At 36.2% G+C, this 27,738-nt stretch overlaps 1 protein-coding gene across 1 annotated transcript in view; it reads left to right on the top strand.

The window, feature by feature from the left end:
• LOC118194750 (uncharacterized) overlaps positions 1-27,738 on the top strand; it is a 631,198-nt gene that overhangs the window by 583,924 nt on the left and 19,536 nt on the right. Inside the window, exons 21-23 of the mRNA XM_085810543.1 lie at positions 2,590-2,730; positions 18,932-19,072; positions 23,105-23,209. Coding sequence (XP_085666669.1) covers positions 2,590-2,730; positions 18,932-19,072; positions 23,105-23,209 — 387 coding nt within the window. The remainder of the gene's footprint in view (positions 1-2,589; positions 2,731-18,931; positions 19,073-23,104; positions 23,210-27,738) is intronic.

The following is a 27,738-nucleotide window of genomic DNA, read 5'->3' on the forward strand; positions in this document are numbered from 1 at the left end:
CAAAGCACACTAGGGCTATCTGCCTAAGGGAAGGGTGCCTTCGTGGAGGACTTTCTAAGGGAAACTGGCTCGTATACACGTTACACATGAGGGAAAACACCCATGCAGCCAGCCCGTTCGCGGGATTCGAACCTCGGACCGAACTACCAGTGTTCAGCGACTTTTACCGCTCGGCCGCTGGTGGGCCATATATTTATAGCATGAAAAGTGTGATTATGATTATAACCGGATTCAAATACCCTTTAATGGAAGGATATCCTTCAATCCGGCCTCTTCGCATTCCATTTTAAATCCACTCAAACAATGATGTTTATTTTCACAACCTACAACCATAATTTTATACCATTTCATAGCAAAAATACTGCACTTTCGTTAAACGAAAATTCATGACCAATTTAGGTAAATTAAATGTATTCGTATTAATACTTTAAATTCATTAAACATTATTTAAGCTATTATATACTTTATATGCATTATATGAAATATAATTCAGGTATTTCAGAGCTCTGTATGTTGATTATGCTCTGTCATCAGAAGCTGGTGTGCATAAAAGGACCATTTCGTTTTCTAACTGTACTTTCGCAATTAAACAATGAAAGCCATGCCATAGAAACTCGGTATGCATCTCTTTGACGAAGGAGAAATAACATGTCTAGAAGTCAGAACAAGTGGCGCACTGAAAAATATTAATCTTTAATTACATTAAACATTTTTTTAAAGTATAAAAAACTAAAATCTTTAATGTAAAATTTTCAGTGAAAAAATGCTTTTCAAAGACGAATTAGTCAAAACAAAATCCATCCCGTACGATTAATAATATCTCAAATGTGAAATACTTTGAATCAAATTTTGTAAGAGGGGGCACATTACACAGGTATTGCTTCAGACTATTACGCGTGTTACGTTAATTTCTGAAAGACAGCTACTTTTTATATGAGAAAAGTACTATAAGTATGTTATTGAATGAGTCAAAAAATTCCCTTTTGTCGGGATGGTAAAATTCTACTCTTTTTCCTTTCTTTCTTTTTTTTAAAAATAATAAATGTACATTCATACAGCATATAAAAGTGACATCTTCGCTGCAAGTGGTTTATTCACATAAATTTCAACAATCATCCATACCCAGTCTTGAATGTTACAAAAACTATTTTTAAAAAAAATACAGTCGAAAAACATTAGAAGGATTAGGATGTTTAGGAACTCAATAGTTGGAATTTTCTTCGTAAAGGGCCCATTTAAAAATTTATATCATTTACATTTTCACTAAAAGATGGCACATAATTAAAATTATAATATTCTAGATATTACTTTATTTGATTCATTTCTTACGTTTTGATTAATAATTTTACGATCATCTGTTCAAGAGGTATTTAGCCCTTCCAGATTTTAAAATCACCTTTGCAAAATCACCTTAAAAGTGTTATGTATAATCTCAAAGTTAAATTACACTTTCTCTGAATTATTTTTATCCTCGTCTTCATTTAATCATTTTGAGTTTGAAATTCAAAAGGCTAAAATGAACATAACATTTAATATAAAATCGAATAATTAAAATTTATCTGTACTTTCAGCTTGAAGTGCAAACTGATGTTGTTGTGACTTATGTCACTTGTCTAACAGTTGCAGAGACAATAGGTTAATTGGAAAAGACAGGAAATATGAAAAACTGACAACGCCTTCGCCGGAAATCGAACCACGGCCCTCTGGAATACTGGCCCAGTGTGCAGAACCACTACACCACGAAGGCACGCTAGGAAGACGGGAGAAATACCTTATACAGTAACATCAGAACAAGTCCACAAATTTTATCTCGGCCAGAAAAGTACTATTTCATCTGCCGTTCATATAGGCTTTGGGCACCTTATTAAAGCTGACAGTAAGCCTTTACCCATTTCCGTCTCGACTTTGCAGAATTCGCCAAGGGATGGGTTCAGGGGTCTCATACCCTTCTTTCCCTATCACTCAAATTATTCCAGACAGCTTTCGGCTCACAGTGCATTTTAAGTGTCACAATGCCCCAATGATCTTACACATTTACAAACATCCAAGCTTTCGTTGTGATTCAAATCTGAGCCCAACGATATGGCAGCTACAACGCTAAATTACTATACCGGTTAGAGCGGGTGAAGTACAAACTGAAACTAACGAACATAAATTCCCATTCTCTTGTTGCGGGAATAATAGACAATACGCAAAGTCAAATTATTTTTAATTACAAGCTAAATTCTTTTCTAGAGCCTGGTTCGTTAATTTGCAAATAATTATCTGTTAAGCAATCGCCAAAAAGAATTCATGAGATCAGAGGTTAAGGAGGAGGAGGATTGGCTTCCTCACAAAAGATTTTGTTTTCAGATGGCAGCCCCCGAAGCCTCCTTCTTTAACTAAGGGTTTTATTCTATTTAAAACTCCTCTAATTTTATTCTTTGTAAAAGCTGCCGAAACAGCAGAAGTACAGAATAAATTTTAACACAAGCAAAAGCATATTAGTTTAAATAAACAACTTTAGAGTTTTTATTGCAGTTATTCTTTCTTGTTTTGGCTTTTCTTCCGATTCGAATAAGTAATAGAATAATACCTATTCATTTCCAGAAATCACCTCAGCCTCAATCAAGGAAAGCTCGTCTCAGCAGAATGATGGCAGTTCGAGAAGACTCGGACGAGAACTCCACAGCAGACGATGACGAAGACCCTTTTGTCAAAAGTACAGAATGCCAGACGGAACATTTTGAGGTAGGGCTTAAATTTCGCACTTTTTTCAAAAAACTTTATCAAAACGAAATGCTAAGGCTATAAAAATATAGAACATATGATTCAAATGCTAAACAATACCTGAATTTTTCGCTTTACATTAGTAGCTTTTTGATTAGTTACTCCGATTACTGATCCGCATGATTCGAAGGCAGTCAGATTCAATCTTCCCCCACTCCACGTACATATATTCGCTGTGTTCAGTGAGTCATAGCTTACTATGCTAGATCTGAGAGGAAAATAAACCTTAATATATCCAATTTAGTTTTAAAAATAACGTAATTCCTGCTATTGGGAAAACTGTTTTACTGGTCTTAACAAACTGGGTTTATATTTCCTTTCATGCTGTGCTTAATGTATCATGAAGTGAGAATCAAAGAGCCAATATCCATCCATGTTCTTCACATACTCATCGCAGAATAGTATGATTCGCAAAGATATACTGATCAAAAAAACGTGCGAAGGAGCAATCAGTTATTTTTTAAATTCAGCATGAATTAAGCATACTCTTCTTCCTTTATGTTGTGTTTAAAAATAACTTCTAGAATCATATCTTTTTGAGCTCATTGATTTCATCAAATACAGTGTTGCAAAATCATACCTCAATGCAGCTTATTTTGTAATAACTTCTCTCTCTGCATGCTAGAGATTTTCTACCAGCAATAGACAATACATAGTCTTCCGCGAATCCTGAAATTTTTTCTTAAATTCTTTATATAAGTAATAACTGTACATTATTACTTAACGGTTCTAAAGGAACAATATTCATGGAGACATGCTAAGAAGACGGGAGAAATACCTTATAATCTATTTCCCACGCCATGACTCAAATGGCTCTTCAGCTATTTGCCAGCATTAATTAAATCTCTGAATTAATGTCTTAAAATTAAAATCAGCCAACTTTACTCCGTGATTAAGCGTACTGGTGGTATGACGTTTTCGTGGTTCTTCTTGTACATAAAATAAATAGGGGCTATTTTTCTAGAAAATTCTTCACTCATTTAGAAAATTCTCCACAAAGACATTTCTTCCCCCAGGCAGTTCAGTCGTATTATTCACATCAGGGGATGAATGGATGAGACCAAATACTGTAAGTATTTGGTCTCATCCATGCATGGGTGTAATGTGTGGAATCCATGCATGGGTGTAATGTCTGGAACATGCATGGGTGTAAATATTGTAAGATCTACCTCTAGTTGTCCACATACACTAACTTAGATCCTACAATGAACCTGGCGAATTCTCGCATAGGCGGGAATTAAATACCAGCACAGAAGAAGGGTGCAAAATAACCCTTTATTAACTCACACTAAATTAACAGAAAGCACCGACTTCATTCGTTACAAAACACCGTTCACTTGCGGCGATAACTAAATGTAGACTAGAATACAAATCAAAATCTAAAAAATAAACGAGTGCAAGAACGCACTTCAAAACTACTCCTAAGAAATGGACTCACAGAAATCTAACCGGCGTGATACTAAACTGATGAGGCCAAAGGACTTACTCGAGTGACCGCGAAATAACAACGAAACGTGCGCTAGACTAGCGAAACACGCTCTGAATAAACTGAGATAATCACACGTTTAAATAGCACTTCACTTAACTTTACAGTTACATCCTGACGAGATAATGTAATGGAAAGTTTGAGAAGTTGAGAACAGGAAAACTTAAAATAAATTTGTTATGCAAATTAAGAAAAACCCTACAACTATTAATTAGTATTACCTAAGTTTCAACATTGACCAATGGACTGATTCGAGTTTTCGTGTTTTTCTCTTGTGTAACGTTTATACTAGCCACTTTTCTTTAGAAAGATTTCCACGAAGGCATCTTTTACCTTATACAGATAGTTTAAACATGCAGATAGTTATAATAAATAATAGATCGATATTTATAATAAATAATACGGATTGCATTGACAAATTTACATACATTTAATGCTGAAATCTTTTTTTTTTCAGGCTTTTAGTTATGACTGAATTTTGCACTATGATAATAGTTTAATAAGAATTATTTCGCCTTCATCTGCCTATACTATTATAGAATTATTTTCATACCCTTCTATTTAAACCTCCAATTGACAATTCAAAATAATAATCATAATATTTTCTTAAGCACTATAGTTCCACTGAGTTATATTTTTATTACGATGTTCAAAAGAGTTCAGCATGATTTCCTAGTGAGCTACTATAATTCCTTTGGAATGGTAAATATTTCAAAAGTTTTATCCGAAACTTTATCGGAACTCCAGTTTCTTGTAGTTAATAAAAGAAATATCAGCACATTCTCTACTCTGAATGAATATCTACAGGAAATACTTCCGTATCTTATATTCAAACACAGAAAACGTTTTCTCAATAATTAACTTTGTGATATTATGCAAAGTTTGGAAATGTTACGCAAAATTGGAAGTATGGAAAATTAAATCATCTTATTCTTAAATCAATAACTACATTATTATTAAGTAAAGCTAACCATAGTATTGAAATGGACAGAAGTAAATATGAATAAGTCTACAGATTTTCCAGGGAACTAATTTGTTTATCGTGAACAAAACATCTGAATAGTTTTGATTCCAGCTACATTTCGTAATATATATTTCTGCTCCTATTTACTTAAAGAATATCCCATGAGTTATTTATTTGTGTACATGAAGTCTTTCAACCGTACGTTTTCTCTGGTAATAGTGTAAAGTTTATTTATGTTAATTAACCAGTTGTTTTATGTTCTGAACTGTACTGTCACCTCTTTACGTTTTCCTCCCAGAATGTAAATTTGCTCGTGCGTAAAAGTTTGAGATTGTTACTTCCTTCTACGATTCAAAGGAAGTATAGTAATCGCAAAAATTTTTGGGTATCATATTTCAACTAAAATACCCGTTTTTACTGCTATCCAATACAGTTTAACGATGGTTTTCGTGTCATCTGGACGTACGAACAGAATAAAGGACTCTTTTCCCCAAAACGGGTTGCAAAAAGGATTTAAAATGGATTCGGATGAGTTTTTTCCGTGACATCTGTAATTACGTACGTACGTATATATGTGCGTATGTATCTCGGACGAGTAGCCTCAGAACATTGAAATTTTGTGCATAAGACTGCTATAACATGCAGTTGTGCAACTCCCTTTTTGGGTGAAATCGGCTGCACCAAAAGTATATAAATAAATATATACGTTTATACCCACTCTGTTACTCGGCTCAATGAACTCCGTTTTTTTTATTCTTATATGTTTTTAAATTGCGCATTTTTTGCTTTAAAAATGAGTGAATTATGCTGTTCTTATCTTCCGGTTAAGGATTTTATGCCTTTAGTTAATCTGCATGTAATAGTTTTAGACTTATCAACAATTTAAAAGTTGTTCAAGAGTGACTAAGCCCTTTTTTTTTTTTTTTTTTTAACTATAGCAGCCATATTTGTTTACATTTAAAACTTAGAAGAGTAGTATATTCAGTTTCTGCACCTTCAGCATCTTTTTGCCAAATGGGTCCAAAAGTAAACTTTAAGTTTTTTACGCCGAAAAATCTGCTTTCTAGCTCGCTGGCCGAATTAATTGTTTTTGAGTAGAAACTCTAATTTTAATTTTAATTTTTTTTATTTGTTTTAACTGTATTTGGTGTTTTATATTTTTTTTATATTTTTCAATTTTTAATAAAGATATTTTGAGGTTTTATGTTTTTTTGTCTTATCGCGAAATGAGAGCTGAATTAATTCAATGAGAAATATATCTCTAGTGAAATTCGAGGAAATAAGTTTAAATTAAATGCAGCAAAAATGCGTATAATTTAATATTTGGTACAAGGAAGTCATGTGGTGTGCGCATCAGATTTTTTAGACAGAGCGTGTTCGGCCTGCTGTAGGCCACGTTACTACTTTGCTCCTATCTTCGGCACTGCTTTATTCTTGGCGGGTAGTGTTTTCTACCCGGTGTAAGCTTAAGGCCTAACTTTCGCATTTAAGTTACTCTGTGTAGCCTTTGGTTAACTGATACTTAGATTTACTTTTAAATTTAAAATTCTCTCGTTATAAATGTTGGTTCATTTGTAAACATTAAATGTGCCTTCTGTTCAACTTAATTAGTTTTAAACAAAAGGATCTTTTACCCCTGGTCTTACGTTTCTGTGTTTTCATATTAGATATAGCAATAATCCGCTTACAGTCCTATTGAGGGTTGCCACCAATTAATTTAGTAAAAGCCATATTCTTTATAAGAGGATTTGAAACTACTCTAAGTCTAAATCTGTTATTATTAAAAGGAAAAGAGTATTAATGCCTGAGGAATCAAGCATCGATAAAAGCGTATATATATATATATATAGTGCACAATAATCATTAAGGAGGAGAAAATTTCCAAGAACTGTTAAGTGGGCTTTCAGTTGTTTTATGCCGCGCAATAACACAGGTGAAAGCAGTCATACGTAATATAACTTATAATTCCTCTTTTGCAATAACAATTTCTATTTTGGAGAAATGTTGGACTATTGTGAAATCAAAGAAACTTTTATCTGCTTTGTTTCGTCGCGGCGACATTTGTCGTGCAAGTATTTATTTAATAATCTTTTAGTCATAACTTGCATTTAGATAAATGAAAATAAGTGGATGAAATGATATGTTGTTGTGACGCTTAGCTCCATCTGGCGGATAGTGTTTGTAATCTAAATGTTGAACCGGGAGAGGTTATGAGAAACTTATCACTTCTTTCGTATTTTCTGTTAAAAAATAATAATTCTAAAAAAGTTAAGGACACATTATGTCAAGTTTTATTTAAAAAATAAAACATTCGTTAAGGATTTATTTATTTTAATCTAAATAATTATTTTATGTTAAATATCTCTACTGTCATTCTCCCTTTTCGTTTTCCTTCCGAAATGCTAATTTTAAGTTCGCGCTCGTTCAAATGAGGTAGAAAGAGATAGTGCCTAAAGGAAGGTTTTAGACTGTTTAATCAGAGCGTGTGCTGCCTATTGAAGCTCACGTTGCTAGTTGCAAGTCTTCAATAGCAGTCTGTCTTCGAAGTTTCGTTATTATTGCCAATATTCTTTTTCTGGACGATATAGATTTGAGCCACCCTGCGCATTATTCATTTCTGCGTAGGCCTTTGACTAATTTAAGATTTCTCTTAGTTTTTAAATTTGAATTCCGTATCTTTTGAGTTACGTCATAAATGTTGTCTGGTTTGTAAGCATAACAAGTGCCTCCTGTCGAAATGAATTCCGAATAAGAGAGTCTTTTACACCCTTTTTGAGTTCTGTTTCATATTAGACATAGCGATAAGTCGTTATGCACTTCTAGTCTAGAATTTTCCACAATTTGCACTCAGGCACAATCCCTACGAATTTATTCCAAAATATGCCTTTAGTTTGTCTTTCAGGTGACTTGTACCAAGATGAATATGATATTGTTACGGATTTTGTATTTCGTTAACTATTTTTACTAGAATTATAATTAAAATTGTTTTGTATCCCCGTTCAATGCAGCAACGACGCATATTTTAAGAGAAAGCTACGCCGGTAAAGAAAAAACACAGAGCAAGAGCATTTAACATTTAATAAATAGACGTCTCTTAATTTATATTTAAATTGAATAAATGTAATTGACTACTGTGTTTTCTGTAACCGTAATTCTTCTCTTTTGCTTTCCAAAAATCTCGAGAAAACAGAACTTACCGAAACTTTCTCGTGGCCGATTAAAAAGCTTTAAAAAGCCGGAGAAAGACATCTCAGCTCAGTTGTTTATTAGTTGCTGCTATTATTCTTGATCGGATTAGCTTTCTCTGCGCTTTGGATTGCGTTCTATTTAACGTTATTGCGTTCTATTTAGTTTAAAATATAGCTGCTGATTATATTGCGTGATATCGTGATGTTGTACGAATATCTTTTAGGGAAAATCCAGCGTTTTTGTTATATTTCTTGCGATAATAATAAATTTTATGCCGCCTAGTCGGAATAGTGGTCCGGGAAGCTTACTGCGATGCCGAAGGGCCTGGGTTCGAATCCCGGAGAAGGCATGGTTGTCACTGTCCGTCCCTTCATAGGAAAGGCGATGGTGGCTCACCTATTAGGTACCTCCATAATAAAGAGACCACCACATCCGGCCTTGTATAGATTAATAGACTGGGTTACATTTGTAATTGTTCACAATCTGCCATTGGAAAATAATAATAATAATAATAAATTTTATTGACTTTTTATCGGACCTTGTGATTCAATCTATTGCGAACCCGTGTGCAAGCAACAATATGTAATAGATTTTATCGTTTAAGAAATATCATGTCTTTCACGTGGCTTGTAACAAGCTGAATATGCTGTGTAGTTGGTTTTATCCTTTAAGAACTACTAAACAAAACCTTTATTTACCCCATATCATTTACATTCTATATCTGTGTGCTTGTTCTGCTATGAGTAATTATCGTTAATATCTATATATAAATACTTATCTTCGTGATGTCACCAAACAACCTGATTTACATTATTTTTGGAGATAAAGGCAAACCTAATTACCTTTCACCATTCCAGTTTAATTAATCTGCTTCTGAAATGTAGAAATGACATGACTCCATTCAAAGACGTGGCATATTCTTTGTACAAAGTACGATTCTCGACAAATTCTGCCTTTCGAGATTGTATATTGTTATTCTTTTATAGGGCAAATGTTTCCTTCGAAGGTAGGTTTAGAGTGGAATACCATCGGCCCTTTAGGATCAAGGCCACCTGTTGTGGAAGCGATAGGTACAAGACAATTTTCACTCTCTAAGACAATTTTGTCTCTATTATAAGGAATTTGAGACAAGTTCGTAAGAGAAGAACAACAACTTCTCTAAACTGGTTTTTGTTTGTAACTATTCTCGTCACAATACGAATTTGACTGCTAGGCAGAGTTTACAGTTAGCAACTGCCACTGGAAATTTTACATTGTGGCAAACTTTACATGGAGAGTTTAACAAAAAGAGGCCTTATGCTCAAAAGGCAATATTTTTCTGTGTCTGTGATATTACGAAAATTAAGGATCGACCTAAGTTCGTACAGAGATACTCAAAGCTGCAATATATAAGAATGCGTCTGTGTACTCTATAGTCAGGAATCCAGAATTAATAATAATTGATTCTAAATATTTTTATGTGTCGGTGATATTACCAAAATTGAGAATCGACCTAAGTTCGTACAGAGATAATCAAAGCTACAATATATAAGAATGCGTCTGTGTATAGTCAGGAATCCAGGACTAATAATAATTGATTCTAAATATTTTTAGATTTTTAAAGATTTTTAGAGGAACACATGAATTTCTTTCGTTTTGATTTTAACATAAGCTTTCTTTTTAAAGCCTAAATCACTGAACAAATAAATTGGCTAAACAAACTTATTGATTTAAATTTACATAGCGAAAATTTATGAGAGAACTGGACAATTTATAATACGTTTATACAATTTATGAGACATCTTTGGAACGTATGTTGTATGACGAAATGCAATGGAAATCTCAGGCGAAAGCATAGAGATCTGTGCCGTAAAGACCCTATAAATGGAGGAGTTAATTTTCTAACCTCTAATTAATCATGCCTCGGAGGGAATATGTAGATGCATGTCACATTATCGTAGTATTATCAAAATCTCGGTTTGCTCCAATGTACGCATATTATTCCGACTTTATTTATTTTATAATAAGGTTTTGTGTCTTCGGTTTGTATTTCATCTTCCGTTCTTTTTATGTACTTTGATTTTAATTTCGTTAATGTTTAAAAAAAAAAGATTTCAAATTGTTTTTTCAGCATTTTAGGATAATTTTGAATAGCAATGTTTTCACGGGAAAAATTTTTAATGAAATTTTCAGATAGTGATATGCGAAAACCATTTCGTGAAGATATTTTAGTAAAAGGATCACCATACTGCAAACAAAAAGTTATGAAATAATAAAAGTGGGAAGAACTTATATTAAAATGATATTTAAAATAAAACAGAAATGTTTCTTTTTAAATACTGTAGTTAGATTGTAAGGTATTTCCTCCCTCCTTACAGCTTGCTGCATAATGTAATTGGGAGTACGTCCGGCTACCAACCGGGAAGTCCGAAGTTTGAATTACCGTGAGGGTATAGGTGATTTTTCCTATTTCCTGATCCGAAATAAACATAATGGCTCTAAACTGAGGTCCGAATTAAAATGTGCTGGATGATAATTTTCCATCCCTAAAATTTGTGAGTCGCCCTTTAACTAGAGAAGAATGTAAAGTATTTTCTTTCTCTTTTACCGCGTGCCTTCGGGGTGTAATTCGTGGTACATGTCCGGTTGGCAATCAGGAGGTCCAAAGTTCGAATCTCGGAGAAGGCATAGCTGATGTTTCCTCCTTCAAAATAAACCTAATGACTGTATTAAATCGTTATTCAGTATAAATGCTTATTGTACTACAATATAAATTTTACCAAATCGTGTAAGTTAAATGCAATATTTTAGTGATTTATTCTGAAAAAAAAAATGATTTTCAGTTACAAAATGTTGGTTTCTTCGGATGCTAATGTTCATTCGTAAAAATAAATATTTCAAATCTTTAAAAAATAAAATTTTAGTAGTCTGAAAAAATGATGTGAATAATAATTATTGCGTTTTTATTTATTATTAGCTTATTTAAAATTCTATATTCTTCAATGCGACAAAGGTCTACGTCTATAAAATCTAATGTAAGAAGCAATCAATTTGTTTACATTTTTTTAAACTTATTACGTGCTCCGCCCTCAGGCACTACACGGAAAGGGAGGGATGCCCCGTGGAGGTCTTTTTAAGGGAAACTGGCTCGTATCCACGTTACACATAGGGAAAACCACGAAAACGCCCATGCAACCAGCCCATTCGCCGGGACTCGAACCCCGAACCGAATTACCAGTGTTCAGCTGCTTTTACCGCTCAGCCGCTGGTGGGCCAATTCGTTTATACACTGCTCGACATTGAAAATGCAACACCAAGAAGGTCAGAAATTTATGCAAATTTTAGAGTAGACGTCACTGAGTTATGCGAAACGCGCAGCTCTCCTACGCACGTAAAGTAAGATATAAGGGAAGGAATGTGCAGGAGGGGCAATATTCGTGTCGTTATTTCTGCCAGACGAATTTTCGAAGGAAGCTGGTTTTGTTCCCGGAGGATACGTGTAATAGGAGAGAATGCCAGGCCGCCGTCAACGAAGGCACTTCCAGCAGATAGACGATTTTACGAGGGGTATGGTGATCGGACTGAGAAAGGCGGGTTGATCCTTACGTCAAATCGCAGCTGATACCCACATGGATGCGAGCACGGTGCATCGGCTATGGCGAACATGGTTGGAACAAGGAAATGTGCAACCTCAGTGGAACGGTGCCTTGGTACACCAGGGTACCTGGGCCGAAGGCCCTACCCCATGTAGAATATGATTAGAATTTTCGACTTGCTGCTTTTTCATTAAGTTTTTACATATTAGTCTAATTTTTTTTTTTAACATTTTTATGTATATTTTGAATTTTTGATTTTTTTTGGTATATTTTAGGGTTTTTTGTATATTACCAACTAAAGATCATATTACCTGTATTACAGGTTACCTTATCCAGTGCCGTAAAGGACCAGAAGGCCAGAAAGCTGTCGAGTGATGAAAAATCCTGGAAGTGAAGATGTTAAACACAGGCAGTGCCCAAAGTGATACCAGCCCTTGGCAAATAAATATATACATATATACATACATAAATGAGTGCAATAACAATATGAAAATAAATTTACATAAGGAAGGTGTTGCGAAAAAGACAAAAATTATATAAAACAGAAAAACATTACTATGCTATGCCATTACATAATCCATTCATTTAATATGGCCAAGGGCCTGTATTTGTTGTCCAGATTGTATGGGTCGTACTCAGGTATCTTAATGGCAGGGTTTCCAATCTCTAGCTGCCTGCTATGAAATCGTTTTGCAATTTTGTAGTAGACAGATTTAAGAGGGCGCACGCCCAGTTCCTCATGAATTTTTTTATTCCGCACGTACCAGGGTGCATTGGCAATTTGTCTAAGAGTGCAATTTTGGGCAGTTTGTAGTTTGCCCCGATACCTGTTACATGAGTACGCCCATACAGGACATGCATAGCATAGTAATGGACGCAAAATGGATTTGTAAATGAGTAACTTGTTATCTATAGACAAAACACTGTTTCGAGCAATTAAGGGGAAGAGTTGAGCTTTACGGGCTCGAAACTTATTAATAATATTTGTGATGTGTGGGTTCCATGACAGAGTTTTATTGAGGATCACCCCAAGATAAGGGACTTGCTGGGCCCAGGGGATGGAACTGCCGTACATAACCAGGTTTTTTTTGAATTTCTTTTTCCTGGTAAACAGGATGGCTTGCGTTTTATCGATGTTTACCTTGATCTTCCATTGTGTGAGCCAAGTCTCCAGTGCATGTATGTAATTTTGTAGATGTTGGATAGCTGAACCAGCAAATGCACTTTGTGTGAGGATTGCTGTGTCGTCAGCATACATAGCCAGTGTTGTGTCCTGAGTTGTAGGGATGTCGTTCACGTAAATATTAAAGTAGGTGGGCCCTAAAAGGGACCCCTGAGGGACCCCTGCCCTTATGGGGTGTAGATTAGAATTTGTTCCTGAGACGTGAACGACAAAGTTTCTACCTGTTAGGTAGGATTTAGTGATGTTTGTGATGTAATCTGGGAAACCCAGATTGTGTATTTTGTAAACTAGTGCCTCCAGCCAGACCCGATCAAAGGCCTTGGCTATGTCAATAAACAGACCGCCAGTTACTCTCCTCATGTGTAGACCATCAGAGATAAGCTCTACTACCCTGTAGAGCTGATTAGTGGTTCCCAAGCCTTTCCGGAAACCGAATTGGCTTGGGATTAAGATGTTGTTTTGCTCCAAGTGATGATTTATTCTAGTGAGTAGCATATCTTCGTATACCTTGCTCATGGAGGAGAGCAGACTGATCGGTCGGTAAGCAGTAGGATCAGATGCTGATTTCCCCGGTTTAAGGATGGGTACAATCTTTGCCGTTTTCCAGGCCTGTGGGAAATGCTGCAATTGCATGATCCTTGTGAAAATCTTCGCCAGGATGAATATGATCTTTAGTGGCAGTTTCTTTAACATGGAGTTTGTGACCCCATCCAAACCAGGGCTTTTCCTCATCTTGAGTTTATTGACACAGTCAAGAACCTCCGAAGGCATAACCGGAGGGATGTTGTTTATGTTTGTATTTGTTGTGATATTGTTATGAAATGAGTAGACAATGTTTTCTGTTGAAATATCATGTATGTTATTCGTGCAAAACTGAGATTCCAGTTGCATTGCTAACAGTTCTGCTTTCTCAGTTTCGGTGTAATGAATCCTCGTGGGGCCTTTAAGGGGCGGAATTTTATTGTAGCATTTTGTATACCTAGAAACAGCTTTCCACAGAGAGTTGTCATCCGTGGAAAGTGAGTTAAGGTAGCTGGTCCAGCGTTGTTGTGCTTGCTCGCGTGTAAGAGACTTGACTGCATTGGCAAGTCGATTGAACAGGTTTTTATCGTCCCGGCATCTGGTCCTTTGGAAGAGCCTCCGTGCAGCATTTCTCTGTCTGATGAGTGCCTGAAGATCACTGCTTCTTGCATATTTCCTTTTATGTATTTCAATTTTAGCTTTTTCATGAGCTTCTTTGATATTTACAGTGAGCTCCTGAATGAAACTATCAATGTCATCCCCAGTCTGTATCGTAGGGAGTGTATAGTGTATGTTGTTGAGAGCTTTGGCAAAAATATGCCAGTCTGTTTTAAAGGCTCTTGTGTCTGCTGTGGTATACCTACTAATGTCCAGAATCATCTTAACCGGATTGTGATCCGATGACAGTTCGTCCAGCACGGAAATATCCAGTGGAACACTGGTATTTCCGAGCAGGAAGAAGTCAAGGATCCCGGTGGACCTAGTGGTGTACTGTGTTGGGGTTTTTGGAGCTGCTATGTGTAATCCAGCCAAGTGGGCTAAGTTGAAAATTACACGTCCAGTGTCGTTTGAATTATAGCAGTTCCACGCGCGGTGTCGTGCATTTAAGTCTCCACCTAGGATAATGTGTTTACCTAGACTAAGTAATATTTGTAAGTCAGCCAGGACTGCAGAAACTTGACGTCCTGGGGGAATGTAAGTGGAGACAAGAATGTATGTTGTGGAAGTGTTTGTTGTGAGTGAAATTGCAGAGGCCTCCACGACCGAAAGCTGCGGTATTGTGACTGGAAGATGTGGGATGCAGCGTTTAATCAGGAGCGCCGTTCCACCTCCTCTTGGGCGGGAGATTGCCGGAGCTCTGTTCGATCTATGAACAACATAATTTGGTACGTAGATAGGAATGGCTGGGCCAAGCTTGTGTTCTTGTAGGAACATAACGTCAGGAGTGTACTCATTTATAAAATCTCTTAGCTCATGAATTCTATGAGATAATCCATTTGCGTTCCATGTAATTATGTTTAACACAGAATTCAAACTATACATTATTTACAGTATTTACAGATCCAAAAATCTCTTCAAATAGTTCAAACAGAATAAATAATTTATCTACCGTATTTTGAGTAGCCTGTAGTTCAGGCATTTTTTTCGTGATCTTGCGTATAACATTAACAAAAGAGATTCCATTAAACATATTAATTATATCTTTGATTAATTTAGACATCTCAAAAAGGCCAGACAGGCCCACATCATTCGTGTTAACTGGCTTATTGGATTTAGTCTCCATTTGCACAATGTTTTCCTTTTTGGTTATCTCACCCGTATTCTGGGGAGTTTTCCGGCTCACAACATTAGCAAAGGAAATTCCGGGTTTGACATGGCTTTCCTTAATGGGTACTGCTTTTTTATTTTGCGGTCTGGCACCCTGAGGAGCTGGGAATTTAGGGCATCTGCGATAATTCACAGGATGTCCTGCCTGCCCACAGTTACAGCATTTAACATCATTAATAAATTTGCTGGAACACTCCTCAGTTTTGTGGGTGCCAGCGCATTTAACACATCGGGGTCTCAGCTTACAGTTTCCAGATGAGTGATGGAAGTGCTGGAAATTATGACATTGCACAACACTCCCATTCACTCTATATGGTTTAATACTCACATAAAAATTCAAGAATTTAGTAACATCATAAATTTTTTCAATTTCCGGGGTACGTTCAACGTGAATTTGGAACAAGGGCATGGGGACTCTTGTCCTAATCCTATGCATTTGTGCCACCTTACGTACTTTGTAACCTAATTTGGTTAATTCCTCATGCACATCTTCCGTAGCACAATCAATTGGAAGGCATCTGATGACCACTTTGAGTGGCCTATCAAACTTAGAGAGTATGATATAATGGTCGACTTTCTTCTCATCAAGAAACTTGGTGATTGTGCGATGGTCATCTTCAGTTTCCGGGAAGATTTTGAGGAAGTCCCCCTGCACCTTGCCCGCAAATTCACATTTAACATTATCCCGCAACACCTTCATAAATTCGTTGAACTTGATATCCGGCTTCACCATTATTGGTTTGGGTTTTGGAATTTTCACGACAACACTTTCCATAACCACATCGTCAATTTCATCATCAGGTTTGTTATCTGAATCCTGTGTACTTAATTTTTCGAATTTATTGGCCAGTGGCAAATCGGCATTGCATTTTATTATTTTGCTAGGGCGCGCAGTGGTCTTCGGCAGAATGAAACCATCTGCGTCCCTATCATCATTAATTGAGCGCTTAGAAAATTTTTTCGAAGGGTGCTTTGGCCTAGGTTTTGTTGACTCAGCCTGATTACAAACATTTGAACCATTAGACTTAACATTATCATTACTTGTACTTAAATCATTTGCAATAGAAAACAGGTTATTAATTAACACATTTTTACATGCACTTTTTACATTATCTGAATTTAAATCACAACCAAGGGCAGTAGCAGCACTTTGGCACTTACCTTCTAGGCTGGATCTCAGCGATGTTCCAATTGTTTGCTCCTTGTCCAGATTCTCTCGAATGCGTTTCACAATCGCTTCGTCAGTCATCAGGTTTAGAATATTCTTACACGAGTCTCCCCGCGCAATGAGGTCCGTGTTGATTTTTGCGACCATCTCCACTCCGCGACAAAAATCATTGTAGCTCCAAGTTTCCTTCGCAAAGAGTTCCTGCCAGTCCAGGTCGAGTATCCGGTTTCCATAATCCAAAATATCAGCGCCGAGGTCACACAGTTTTCCACTAACAGTTTTCACATCCATTTTTTTCTTGTCCGGTAGCGGCGGGAAGTCACTGCCCACCATGTGGGTCGAAGAAAACACTTTCACCACACACAAGAAATCTTCTAAAAATTCACAAAAATCACAAGCGAAGCACTACACTAGATCCGAGAAAAACACATCTAACACAAATAATCTTGTAATCCAGTATGAAATCGCACAAAAAGATGGGTAATAGCCAAAAAAACACAAAACCATCAAGATGGCAGCGAAAATGGCGCAGGCTAGCACGAGGTAAAATGGAGCGCTCAAAAACACGTCCTACACACACCAAGTCACCAGCCGAACTCCTCTCCCTCCAAAACATCCAAAAACTCCCTCCAAAAACTCCCACAAGGAAATGTGGGAAGAAGGAGGGGTGCAGGTGCAGCCAGAATGACGTCAGCACGCAAGGATCGACGCATCCGCCGACCATCTGTTGCGGTCCTGCAAGTTACTTCTAACGCGATTCTTCAGCATGCGCAAGATACCCTGGATGTTCCCGTGTCGACCAGAATCATATCGCGTCGATTGGTTGAACGTGGCCTGCACTCACGGCGTCCGTTAAGAAGACTGCCATTGACCCCACAGCATAGACTCCAACGTTTAGAATGGTGCCGGACTGGAGCGATGTGGATGACAGAATGGCGAAACGTCGTGTTCTCAGATGAGTCACGCTTCTGTTTATCCAGTGACAGGCGCCGCATACGTGTGTGGCGTCGACGTGGAGACAGATCTTATCCGGCAGTAACTGTGGAATGCCCCACCGAGCGACAACGGGGCATAATGGTTTGGGGCGCTATTGCCTACGATTCCAGGTCCCCTCTAGTTCGTATTGAGGGCACTATGACGGCCCAACGATACTTGGAAAATGTACTGCGGCCGGTGGCAATCCGCTACCTTCAGGGGCTGCCTAATGCAATTTTTCAGCAGGATAACGCCCGAGCACACAGTGCTCGCGTCTGCCAACATGCTCTGCAAGGTATGCAGATGCTTCCCTGGCCACCGTACTCTCCTGACCTGTCACCAATCGAACATGTGTAGGATGTGATTGGACGCCGTTTGCAGACTCTGCCCCTGCCTCGTTCAGAAGACGAACTGTGGCAAATGGTTGAAAGGGAATGGAGAGGCATCCCTCAGGACACCATCCGCTCGCTTATTGACTCTATGCCTAGACGTGTTTCTTCGTGCATCGCTGTCCACGGTGGTCCTACATCCTACTGAGCCGACGCCGTTCTCGCTCTGTATTGTGACTATCATTTTGAAATAAAGATCACTTATTGCTGCTTGTTGTCTCTGTCTTTTTCCCAAATTTCATCACTTTTTGACCACTCCTTCTTGGTGTGGCATTTTCAATGTCGAGCAGTGTATTTCAAAAATAAATAAATGTGACCGCTCCTGTTAATGCAAACTGTGTTTGACTCACACTAGCAACGAGTGTGCCCTCGAGTGACTAACCAGAAGAGAACTTCAGTAAAGGCCAGGTGATGAACCTGTTAGGTAGCACCAGATTCTTCCTCTGCAAATATTAAAATTATATGTTATGTCCGTACGTAACTTAATACAGTTAATAAATTATTGTTACACGATAAAGGACTCATTTACAAACCCATCCAACATGACCCCCTTATATAAATAAATAAATAAATGCAGTATCTCATACGCAATGAACGTTTTTTTTTTTTTTTTTTTTAAAAGAATGTGTATTTTAACTGCGAATTAGACAAAATATAAACAAAGTTACTGCTTTCCCCACCAACATAACATGGTAAAAACAATATAATTAAAATAATTATTTCGGCTCCACTGCGATCTCAAATATAAACATTGATTTAAAACAAATTCCCACTGTTTTTCCTTTTCCTTTGCCTAACTTTACTCTCTGTTTTTCCTTTGCTTCGAAGCTGACAAAAATATTCTAACTCTGTTTCACATTTTTTTTTTATTTCATTTCGTTTAGGCTTTGAGGTCTACTTCAACGTCTCCAGATTCTGTAAGTGGCAGAGAGGGTAAAATTCGAAACCCAGAATTGGAAGACGGCATTCAGGATTACCTTCTTAAAGTTATGAAGAATGTAAAACACGCAATGAAAGCATATGTGGTAAGTAATACTCTTCCTAAACTCAGTGTATACTCAATAACTATACAATATTTTATTCATTTATTTAGCTACGTATGAGTGCATAATAATCATTTGTTGCCATATCTTTATGAAATTAAACAAATTTAACTACACAGCATTTATAACTTACTGAAATGTTTGTAAGTTTTCTGAATATTTTTTTTTGCCAGAAAACTATTAGGGAAGTATTCAGAAAACTATTAAGGAAGCATTCTGCTGTAATTCTTTTTGCCGAATTTTCGACGATAGTTTTTTCTCCTATAATTATACCTAAAAACACTGAGCATAGATTTTTCTGTCTGTTCTGTAGCGATAATCGATGTCTATTTTTTCGTTACACATATGAACTGTTATATGAAATCAAATTTTAAATAAAAACCTTCACGATAAATATCAAATAGTACCATTTTAAAGAGTGCAACAGTTTGGTACTCTTCACTTCATTCGAATAACATAATATTCGAATAACCAAATAAGAGATATTTTTCACCCACCTTTATATTATGCATTATTCATGCATACAACAGACTTTCAATATATTTCAGGTTCATTTCTCGCTTTTTTTTTTTCGAAATTTAGTTGACAGCGCTATGATAAAACTTTGTTCTCCAGTCCTTTCTCTCAATAAAATTTTATTTGGTCAAAATATAACCATGATTCAGGAAATAACATTCTAACTTAAATATTTGATTAGTAAGAAAATAATTTCGTTTTCTTAGTGTGAAATAAACGTCAAATTTTTTATATAAAAAATTAGCTTTAATCTGTCTAAAAGCTTTCACTTTGTACGATGACCCTTTGCCATCTTTCTAGCGACTTCATGTGATCTTCAAACTTCTGGTCTTTATCAGCAAAAAAACTCTTACCAAGTGTGATTTGAGGCTATCATTATTGCTGAAATTTTTACTATTTAAGACGTTTTTTTAAAACTTGAAATAAATGACAGTATCATGGGGCAAGTTTGAGGCTATATAGGGTAATGTCACATTCGCTTCTCCAATAGTTTCCTACGTATTGCTAAAGATGTATGAGGACACGCATTATCGTGTTTAAACACGATTCCTCTGCAGTTTACCAACTCTGGCCGCTTCTGTTTGATTGCTTCCTCCAGTTTCATAAATTATTGGTAGTAAGCATCTGAGTTGATCTTTTGGTTGCTTGGAAGCAGCTCAAAATACACATTTTTGTAACCCACCAAATTGACAACAGATCTTTTTCTGATAGAATTTAGTTTTCGATATGATTTGTCCTGATTCTCATGCTGGACCACGATCTTTTTAGATTAATGTTATTGCAGACGATCCAGATTTTATCACCAGTGATAATTCGTTTTAAAAAAAGGGGTCGACTGCATTACGTTTGAAATGAATATCGCAAATACTGATTCGTTAAGTGAATTTCTTTCAATTCATGCGGGATTTAAATATCGAGCTTCTTAACGAGTCCAAGACATCTTATTTTCAATTGATGTATGTGATACATTTAACCTTTTTGCAATCTCTCGCACAGTTATATGACAATTTGATTCAATTTTAACATCACCAACGTTAGAAGGTCTGTCAGAACGTTGATCATCTTCAGGTGAAAAATGTTCAGAACGAAATTTTTAAACCAATTCAGACCCATGCGTTCTGTTAGGCAGTCAACACCATAAACTTAGCATTTCTCTTTGTAACCCTAGCCGCTTTCTTGCCTTTATGAAAATTAAAAAGTAAAATATGTCGAAAATGTTCATTTATGCACTCCATGTTAAAATTTATCGTAAACTAACAGTTTTATACAAAAATCAACGAGGTTAGAAAAAGCCACCCTCATATGTCCCGTGCAATGAAAATGAAGCTATGAAACGTCACTACTTGACGTCACGACGTATCATGGCGGCTACCATAAGCGTATCTGGTTGATCTTGTTTACAGTCTAATCGGCGTTGTCTACACTACAGGCCATTAAAATTGCAACACCAATACAAAAAAGATATTTATTGTACGTAAACAGTATGGTATAACGACAAAATGATTAAATTTACAAGCAGTTGGGGGTTTTACAGGGCTGCGAAATTGCTAGAAATAGCTGCCACACCTGGAAGCTAAAACGGCCTGTACCCTGTTAGGCATTGAGTCGAACTGGGCTTGGATGACAGAAACGGTCATCTCATTCCATGCTGCTTCAAGTCTATACGACACTTCATCAGCCGTATCAGCTGAACACGGGTGGCGAGCCAGTCTCTCAGCAACCCTTGACCAGATGTTTTCAATAGGTGACAGATCTGGAGATCGTGCAGGCCAGAGCAGCAATTGGATACCCTGTGTATCCAGGAAGGTCAGAACACAACTTGCAACATGTTGTTTTGCATTATCTGTTGGAAGATGGCGTTTCGCAGGCCTCGAAGATAGGGCACAACCACTAGACATCAGAAATGTACCGATCTGCATTCAAATTACCGTCAATCCGAACTAGAGATGTGCGTGTCGTGTACCCAATGGCTGCCAAAACCATCACACCAGGTAAAGGGCCCCTATGCCAACATCGAATGCAAGCAGTCGACGTGCGGTCATTTCGGAGCCTCCAGACACGTATACGGCCATCAGAATACTGCATGCAGAACCAGGACTCGTCTGAAAAGATGGCATTGTGCCGCTCCTGTATCCAGCTTTGTCGTACGACGCACCAGAGTCGCCGTCTCTCTCTCTATCCTGCATTGTTAAGAGAAGTCGAAGTAATGGTCGCCGGGCTGACAGTCCATGCTGCTTCAAACGTTGACATTCTGTACGAGCTGATACTGGACGTGCTACAAACATGCCCATTTCCTGACTAATGGTCCGTGATATGGTAATAAGGTTTTTCAGGGCTGACCTCACAATATGTCTGTCCTCTCAGACGTTATTCATGGGAGGGCGTTGAGATGCTGCATGCTGTTCCGTATGACCCTCAGCAACCCATTGATTCCATATTCGCATGACTGCGAAGGGCGATATCACGGAACGATAATCCACACTATCGATAGGCAACGATCGCGCCTCTATCAAATTCCAACATTTGCTGTTAACTATTTCTTTGTCTTATTCGAGGCATAAAACGATATTCTGATCAAACTCTGACCTTAGAAAGCGCTTTCCGAATAAGAAATCCTCTACACGACTTTTCCTTTATGCAGTGCTTCAGATGTCGTTTCTTCCTCCTGCATCGTCTAAATGCGCTGAAATACTAATCTTTTGTATCCCAACCTCTTCTTCCTTTTGTGTGGTTTTGACGTTCATCAGGTCATCTCTTTCTAGTGTTGCAGTTTTAATGGCCAGCAGTGTACATGTTAGCTATTCATCATTGACCATTTATATGTCTCCCGTTCTATTTTTAAGACTTAACATGAAATAGTGTCTACTTAGTGCATAGAAAAACCACAAGGACTACAAATAACTCCTTCAAATTAAATAAAATCTTGGTACATGAAAATGTATAAATGGTAACTGTAATACAAATGCATACATGATAAAACCTGGAAGATCAGTGAAAGTTTCAATGGTGATATATGCAAATTATGCTTGTAGACACTTTTCTGAGCCTGCAGATGTTTATATTTGGTTTAAAATTCACTGTAATAATTTTATTTAGTAATATGCTTCGTAATCTTACCGTACACTCTATGGCGGCCATGATAAGTCTTGACGTCGCGTTCCTGACGATTCCTTGGCTTCTCTTTTGTCACGTCAGACTTATTCCATTGTATTCTAACCTCCCTGACAAAAATACATATTTTTCTATAGCAACCGAGAAGCGTCAGCTGCCGAATCTAAAAAGAAAGAAAATTATAAGACTCACAGAAAAATAACAAAGCACAAGGCTAACATAATGCTATTTATTTATGCAAACCGAAATTACTTACTTGCCAACCCAATATATCTGATCGTCCATGAAAGCCATTACTTCATTTGCTTGATGAGATTTATTAAAATATATCATCAGTTGCATGCATACTAATATGTTTAATTATATCGGTCCATAATTCACTTTCAGATAGAGCAACAGCAACAACTGCAAAAACGAATAATACAGTTAGAGAAGGATTCGCGAGAGAAAGATGAACTCATTAAGAAGCTGCGAAGTCGCCTAGAGCACCAGGTAGGTTCACATCTTTGATCTCACTAATTTATTTCTAATTAATATAATTCCTCTGTATTATTAATGGATTGAATATTTAAGATAGTATATCGTCTCTTTCATCTTATATTAGACATGTTATATTAATGTTAGGCAGTTATATCAGAATTTAAGTAATTATACCGACCTTTATATGCTTATTCTCGAAATTCTTAAGCGTCCAGATATAGAAACAAAATTCCTTCTTGTGAATATTTGCTGATGCAGATAATGATTCTTTTTTTACTTGTACGAAGTAAAGGTAATATTGTAATCGCGAAAAATTTCGGGGATCATATTTCAAAGAAAATATCCATTTCAACTGCCCTCGAAACCATTTGAACAATGTTTTTGCGTGACATCCTAATGTACAGACAGAGTAAAGGACTGCTTTTACCAAAAAAGGATTGTAAATTGGATTTAAAACGAAGTGTTTTTTCTTGACGTCTGTACGTACATACGTATGTATGAATGCATCTCGCATAACTCAAGAACTAGTAGCCGTAGAAAGTTGAAATTTTATATAAGGACTTCAATAACATGTAGCTGTGCACATCTCCTTTTCGCTGCAATTGCCTGCACCATTCGTATATGTATGCACTCTGTTACCTGGCTTGATGAGCATAGTTTTCTTATATGTTGGTAAATTGTACATTTTTTTTTTAAATGACTGAATTATGTTTTTCTTATCTTCAGGTTAAGATTTTTACGCCTTTAGTTAATCTGCATGCAATAGCTGTAGAATTATCAGCCATTTAAAAGTAGCGAGTTAAGCCTAATGAACCGCCTTTTGTTTACATTTGAAACTCAGTAGAATAGTGAATTCAGGGTTTTTTTGCCAAATGAGATCAAAAGTAAACAGTTTCAGTTTTGTGCACCGAAAAATCTCTCTTTTTGCCCGCTGGCCGAATTGCTTGTTGTTGAGTAGAAACTCTCATTTTAATTTTAAAAAATATTTTTAAACTTTTTTAATGTATTTAGTGATTTATGTTTTTCTTTATTTTACAATTTTTAATAAAGAAGTTTTGCGTTTTTACTTTTTTTTACTTTGTCGCAGAGTGAGAACTGAATTAATTGAATGAGAAATATATCTCTATTGAAATTCGAGGAAATAAGTTTAAATGAAATGCAGCAAAAAATATGTATAATTTAACAGGCTATACAAGGAAGTCATGTGGTGCCCATATCAGAATTTTAGTCCAAAGGGGCAATTTGCCCAGAAGGACTATTAATTTCGTTTTGATATTTTCCGTTAGTTCACTATAAATGTCGGGTCACTTTTCACATTGTTGCCACCAAATATTACAGATCTGTATTATATTTAAATAAATTAAATAAGGAAGAATCTTTATAAATGTATGTTTCTCGAATTGTGATAAAACAACAGTTCCTAGAGCAATCGAATTTTGAATAACGTACGTTTCCACCCGAATATGGGCATCTGGAAGCCCAAATTTGAAATCTGGAATTTGTTTTAATGGATTTCATATTTTGAAAAACTTTAACGAATTTTTGATTAAAAACTCAAGGATTTGAAAGCGAACAATGGCAACGTTGTACAGTAAAATCTTTTTTATCTCCAACGCACGAGACTCTGTATCGGAAATTCTAAAGATATGCTCAATTTAAAACTATTTTGGCGATATTGTTCTTGAACTGAATTTTATGGTTTAAGTGCGAAGAACTTGATATTTAATAAATAAATGTAACAGGCAAAATGTTAAAAAAAAAACGCCCCCTTGGACGCAATTTAAAAAGTGCGACCTTTCAAATTTTCTTTCTCTCTCTGTCTCTCTCTCTTTTTTTTTTTTTTTTTTTTTGTGTGTGTGTGTGTAAATAGTAATATCTTTCTCTTCGTGCTGTTCTAGTAAATGTCACGTTACTTGCAGATTAAAGTACAGAAATGTGAACTTCATGATCAAACTTTAATCCTATAGCAGTTGTAATGATGTAATTCTGCCCCAAAAGCCAGATTCGGCATACTGCTATCTATACTATTGATATCTGTGGCCCGTCTGTCTGTCTGTTTTGTTTGTTTACTTACTTGTTTGTTTGTGACATCATCTCCTCCGGAAAGGCGGGAAGTTGAGTTTCGAGAGGTGCACTGGCTCTTGTCTAGATGTACCTATGTACCAAATTTCGTAGCCCTGGGTCTATTAGCTTACGCGCAGCACGAACAAAAGACACACACACAGATACAAACTCTTTCTTTTATTATATGTAAAGATGGTCACATTCTGACGTTGAAGAAAGCACGCGATTGCATGTGATATCATTGTATGTCGAATTTTTTTGTTAACGTTAGCGTTTTAAATAAACAGCTGCTATTGGCAGCTTTTTGTTTCAGCTTAAGATAATTGACATGATATGTTATTGCCACATTAATTCTTTTATTGATATAAAGAAAAAGTTGTTATATTACATTAAATGTACATCATGACGTCGTACGTATACATATTAACTTGAGGTATCAAAAGCTTTTGTGTTCTGGTATGGCAACAAAAAAATTATTTAAGAATTCGTTGTTGCTTGAAAAGAATGAACTGATTTCATTCATACTGAAATGTTTTTATACATTTTCTTTTCACATGTACATAGAGCTTGTAAATTTTGCTTTGGCAGAAGTCCGCTCATCTGGCAGGCTTGCCCGCTAGTATTTTTACTGTCTCGTGTTTTATTCTTATTTTAGTGAATTTAATTTTGTCAGCTATTAGATTTTCTGACCAGTGTAACCAACATTTATCATATCACAGAAAATGAATGTATGTGTAACTTACTCCCAAGAAACAATATACCTCTTTTCTAAGCAAAGTCTCTTAATTCGTAAGCAGCGCTTACATTTTCTACTATGAATATTTGCAGCTCGAAATTCTGAAATAAACTCACGGGGTATTGTCATGATTTGATGATTATTTGATGACTCTAGAACATTTTAACAGGCTGTAATTACTCCAATTAAGAATCAAATCACCTTCGAAGAAATATGGCTGCTTTCTGCTCTATGCTAAGACCTTTGAATCAACTTTTAAAAGTGGATCCACCATAGCTATATGTATAAAATATCTATCTTCTCGTTCACTGATGTGACATAGCCTTCGGTACCCTTCAAATTTATGAGTTTATTCATCATCGGCACACTGATTCCATATTCGCTTCTTTGTGGCTGTAATCTCTAAAATATGACCACCTGTTTCTTTTTAAGGTTCATTAGTAATTTGAATATGCTGCAGTTTTATTATGATAGAAAACTTGCTGCTTTTGTTGCCGTATTCTTCGATGAGATGTAAGCCGATTAACGGAGTATTGTCATGCAAGCACGGCGAGTAAACAACATTTCCCACCTCTACATCTTTCAAGAATCATTATTAGCCTCTCTAACTGTTTCGCCAGTAATTATTTATATATCCTCCTGGATCTACGAATCATACAAAGCTCAATGGACTTGAGTATTTTTTTTCCTGGAATTGCAATTACCTCTATGTTTCAAATCATAATAAACTACCGGTGCAGCCTTCTGTGGCTCCAGGGAGTTGTTGCTTCTAAATAGGGGAGGACGCGGGACACATGCCTGCTTACCTATGTTACACACCAGGCGTCCCCGTCCTCCGTCACTTGTCACCTGGAATTGCAATTTTAATTATAAGTAGTGTGGGTTACCGTACATCGATTATGGTAATGCACGTCACGTATGCCATCACACATACAACATCAGTAAACATGGGATACCTGATATAGCTAAGTTATCTTGCGATATAAATATCGCATGTTATCAATGAGATTTTTGTGTAATATGCTTTCATTTACTTCTAAAGCACGAAACAACAGAAATGTGAATTTAAAAATATTGGAAATGACTGATTTTTGAATTCTGTGATTCGATGTTATTTTAACTCACAGTTTCGGTAAAACAAGATTTTAATTTTGTTGTTATAAGCAATCAAACATGTGCCATACAAAAAAAATTTTAATAATTTCGTAAATCATTATTCATTATTCATATACTACTTATTATTTTCATTATTCATATGTTTATTTATGTTATATGTTTAATTTCTGTAATTTCATAGTTTCTTGACTTTGCAATAGAGTGGCTATGGAACATATTAAATTTTTGCTCTGCTTCCTTCATAAATCTTTCCTTTCGTAGTGTATATAAGCAAAATTTTTATTTTGTCTCGCTCTTCAAAAAATAAAATAAAACTTAGTACAGCACAAAGTCTTTAATCTGGACTCGTCGGGACTTCGGTGATTCCGGATTAGGGTTTTTTCGGATTATTGATCATCAATTTAAATCTGGTAAGATGGCATGCAGAAATTATAAAATTAAAAATATGAAACCGTAATTTATGAAATAAAGAGCAATTATGATCTAAAGGGTATCAAAATTTACAAAAAAAAAACTTAATATTTATTTGTTTACTTTATTAAACATTTCTTTCAATGTAAGTTGTTTAAGTTGCTTCGTTTTTTGTGCTAATACGCTCTCTTTAATTCTATAAACAGACATATTT

This window comes from Stegodyphus dumicola, chromosome 2 (assembly GCF_044657685.1).
Source record: "Stegodyphus dumicola isolate Sdum_Otavi_A_Nest chromosome 2, ASM4465768v1".
NCBI lineage: Eukaryota > Metazoa > Arthropoda > Arachnida > Araneae > Eresidae > Stegodyphus > Stegodyphus dumicola.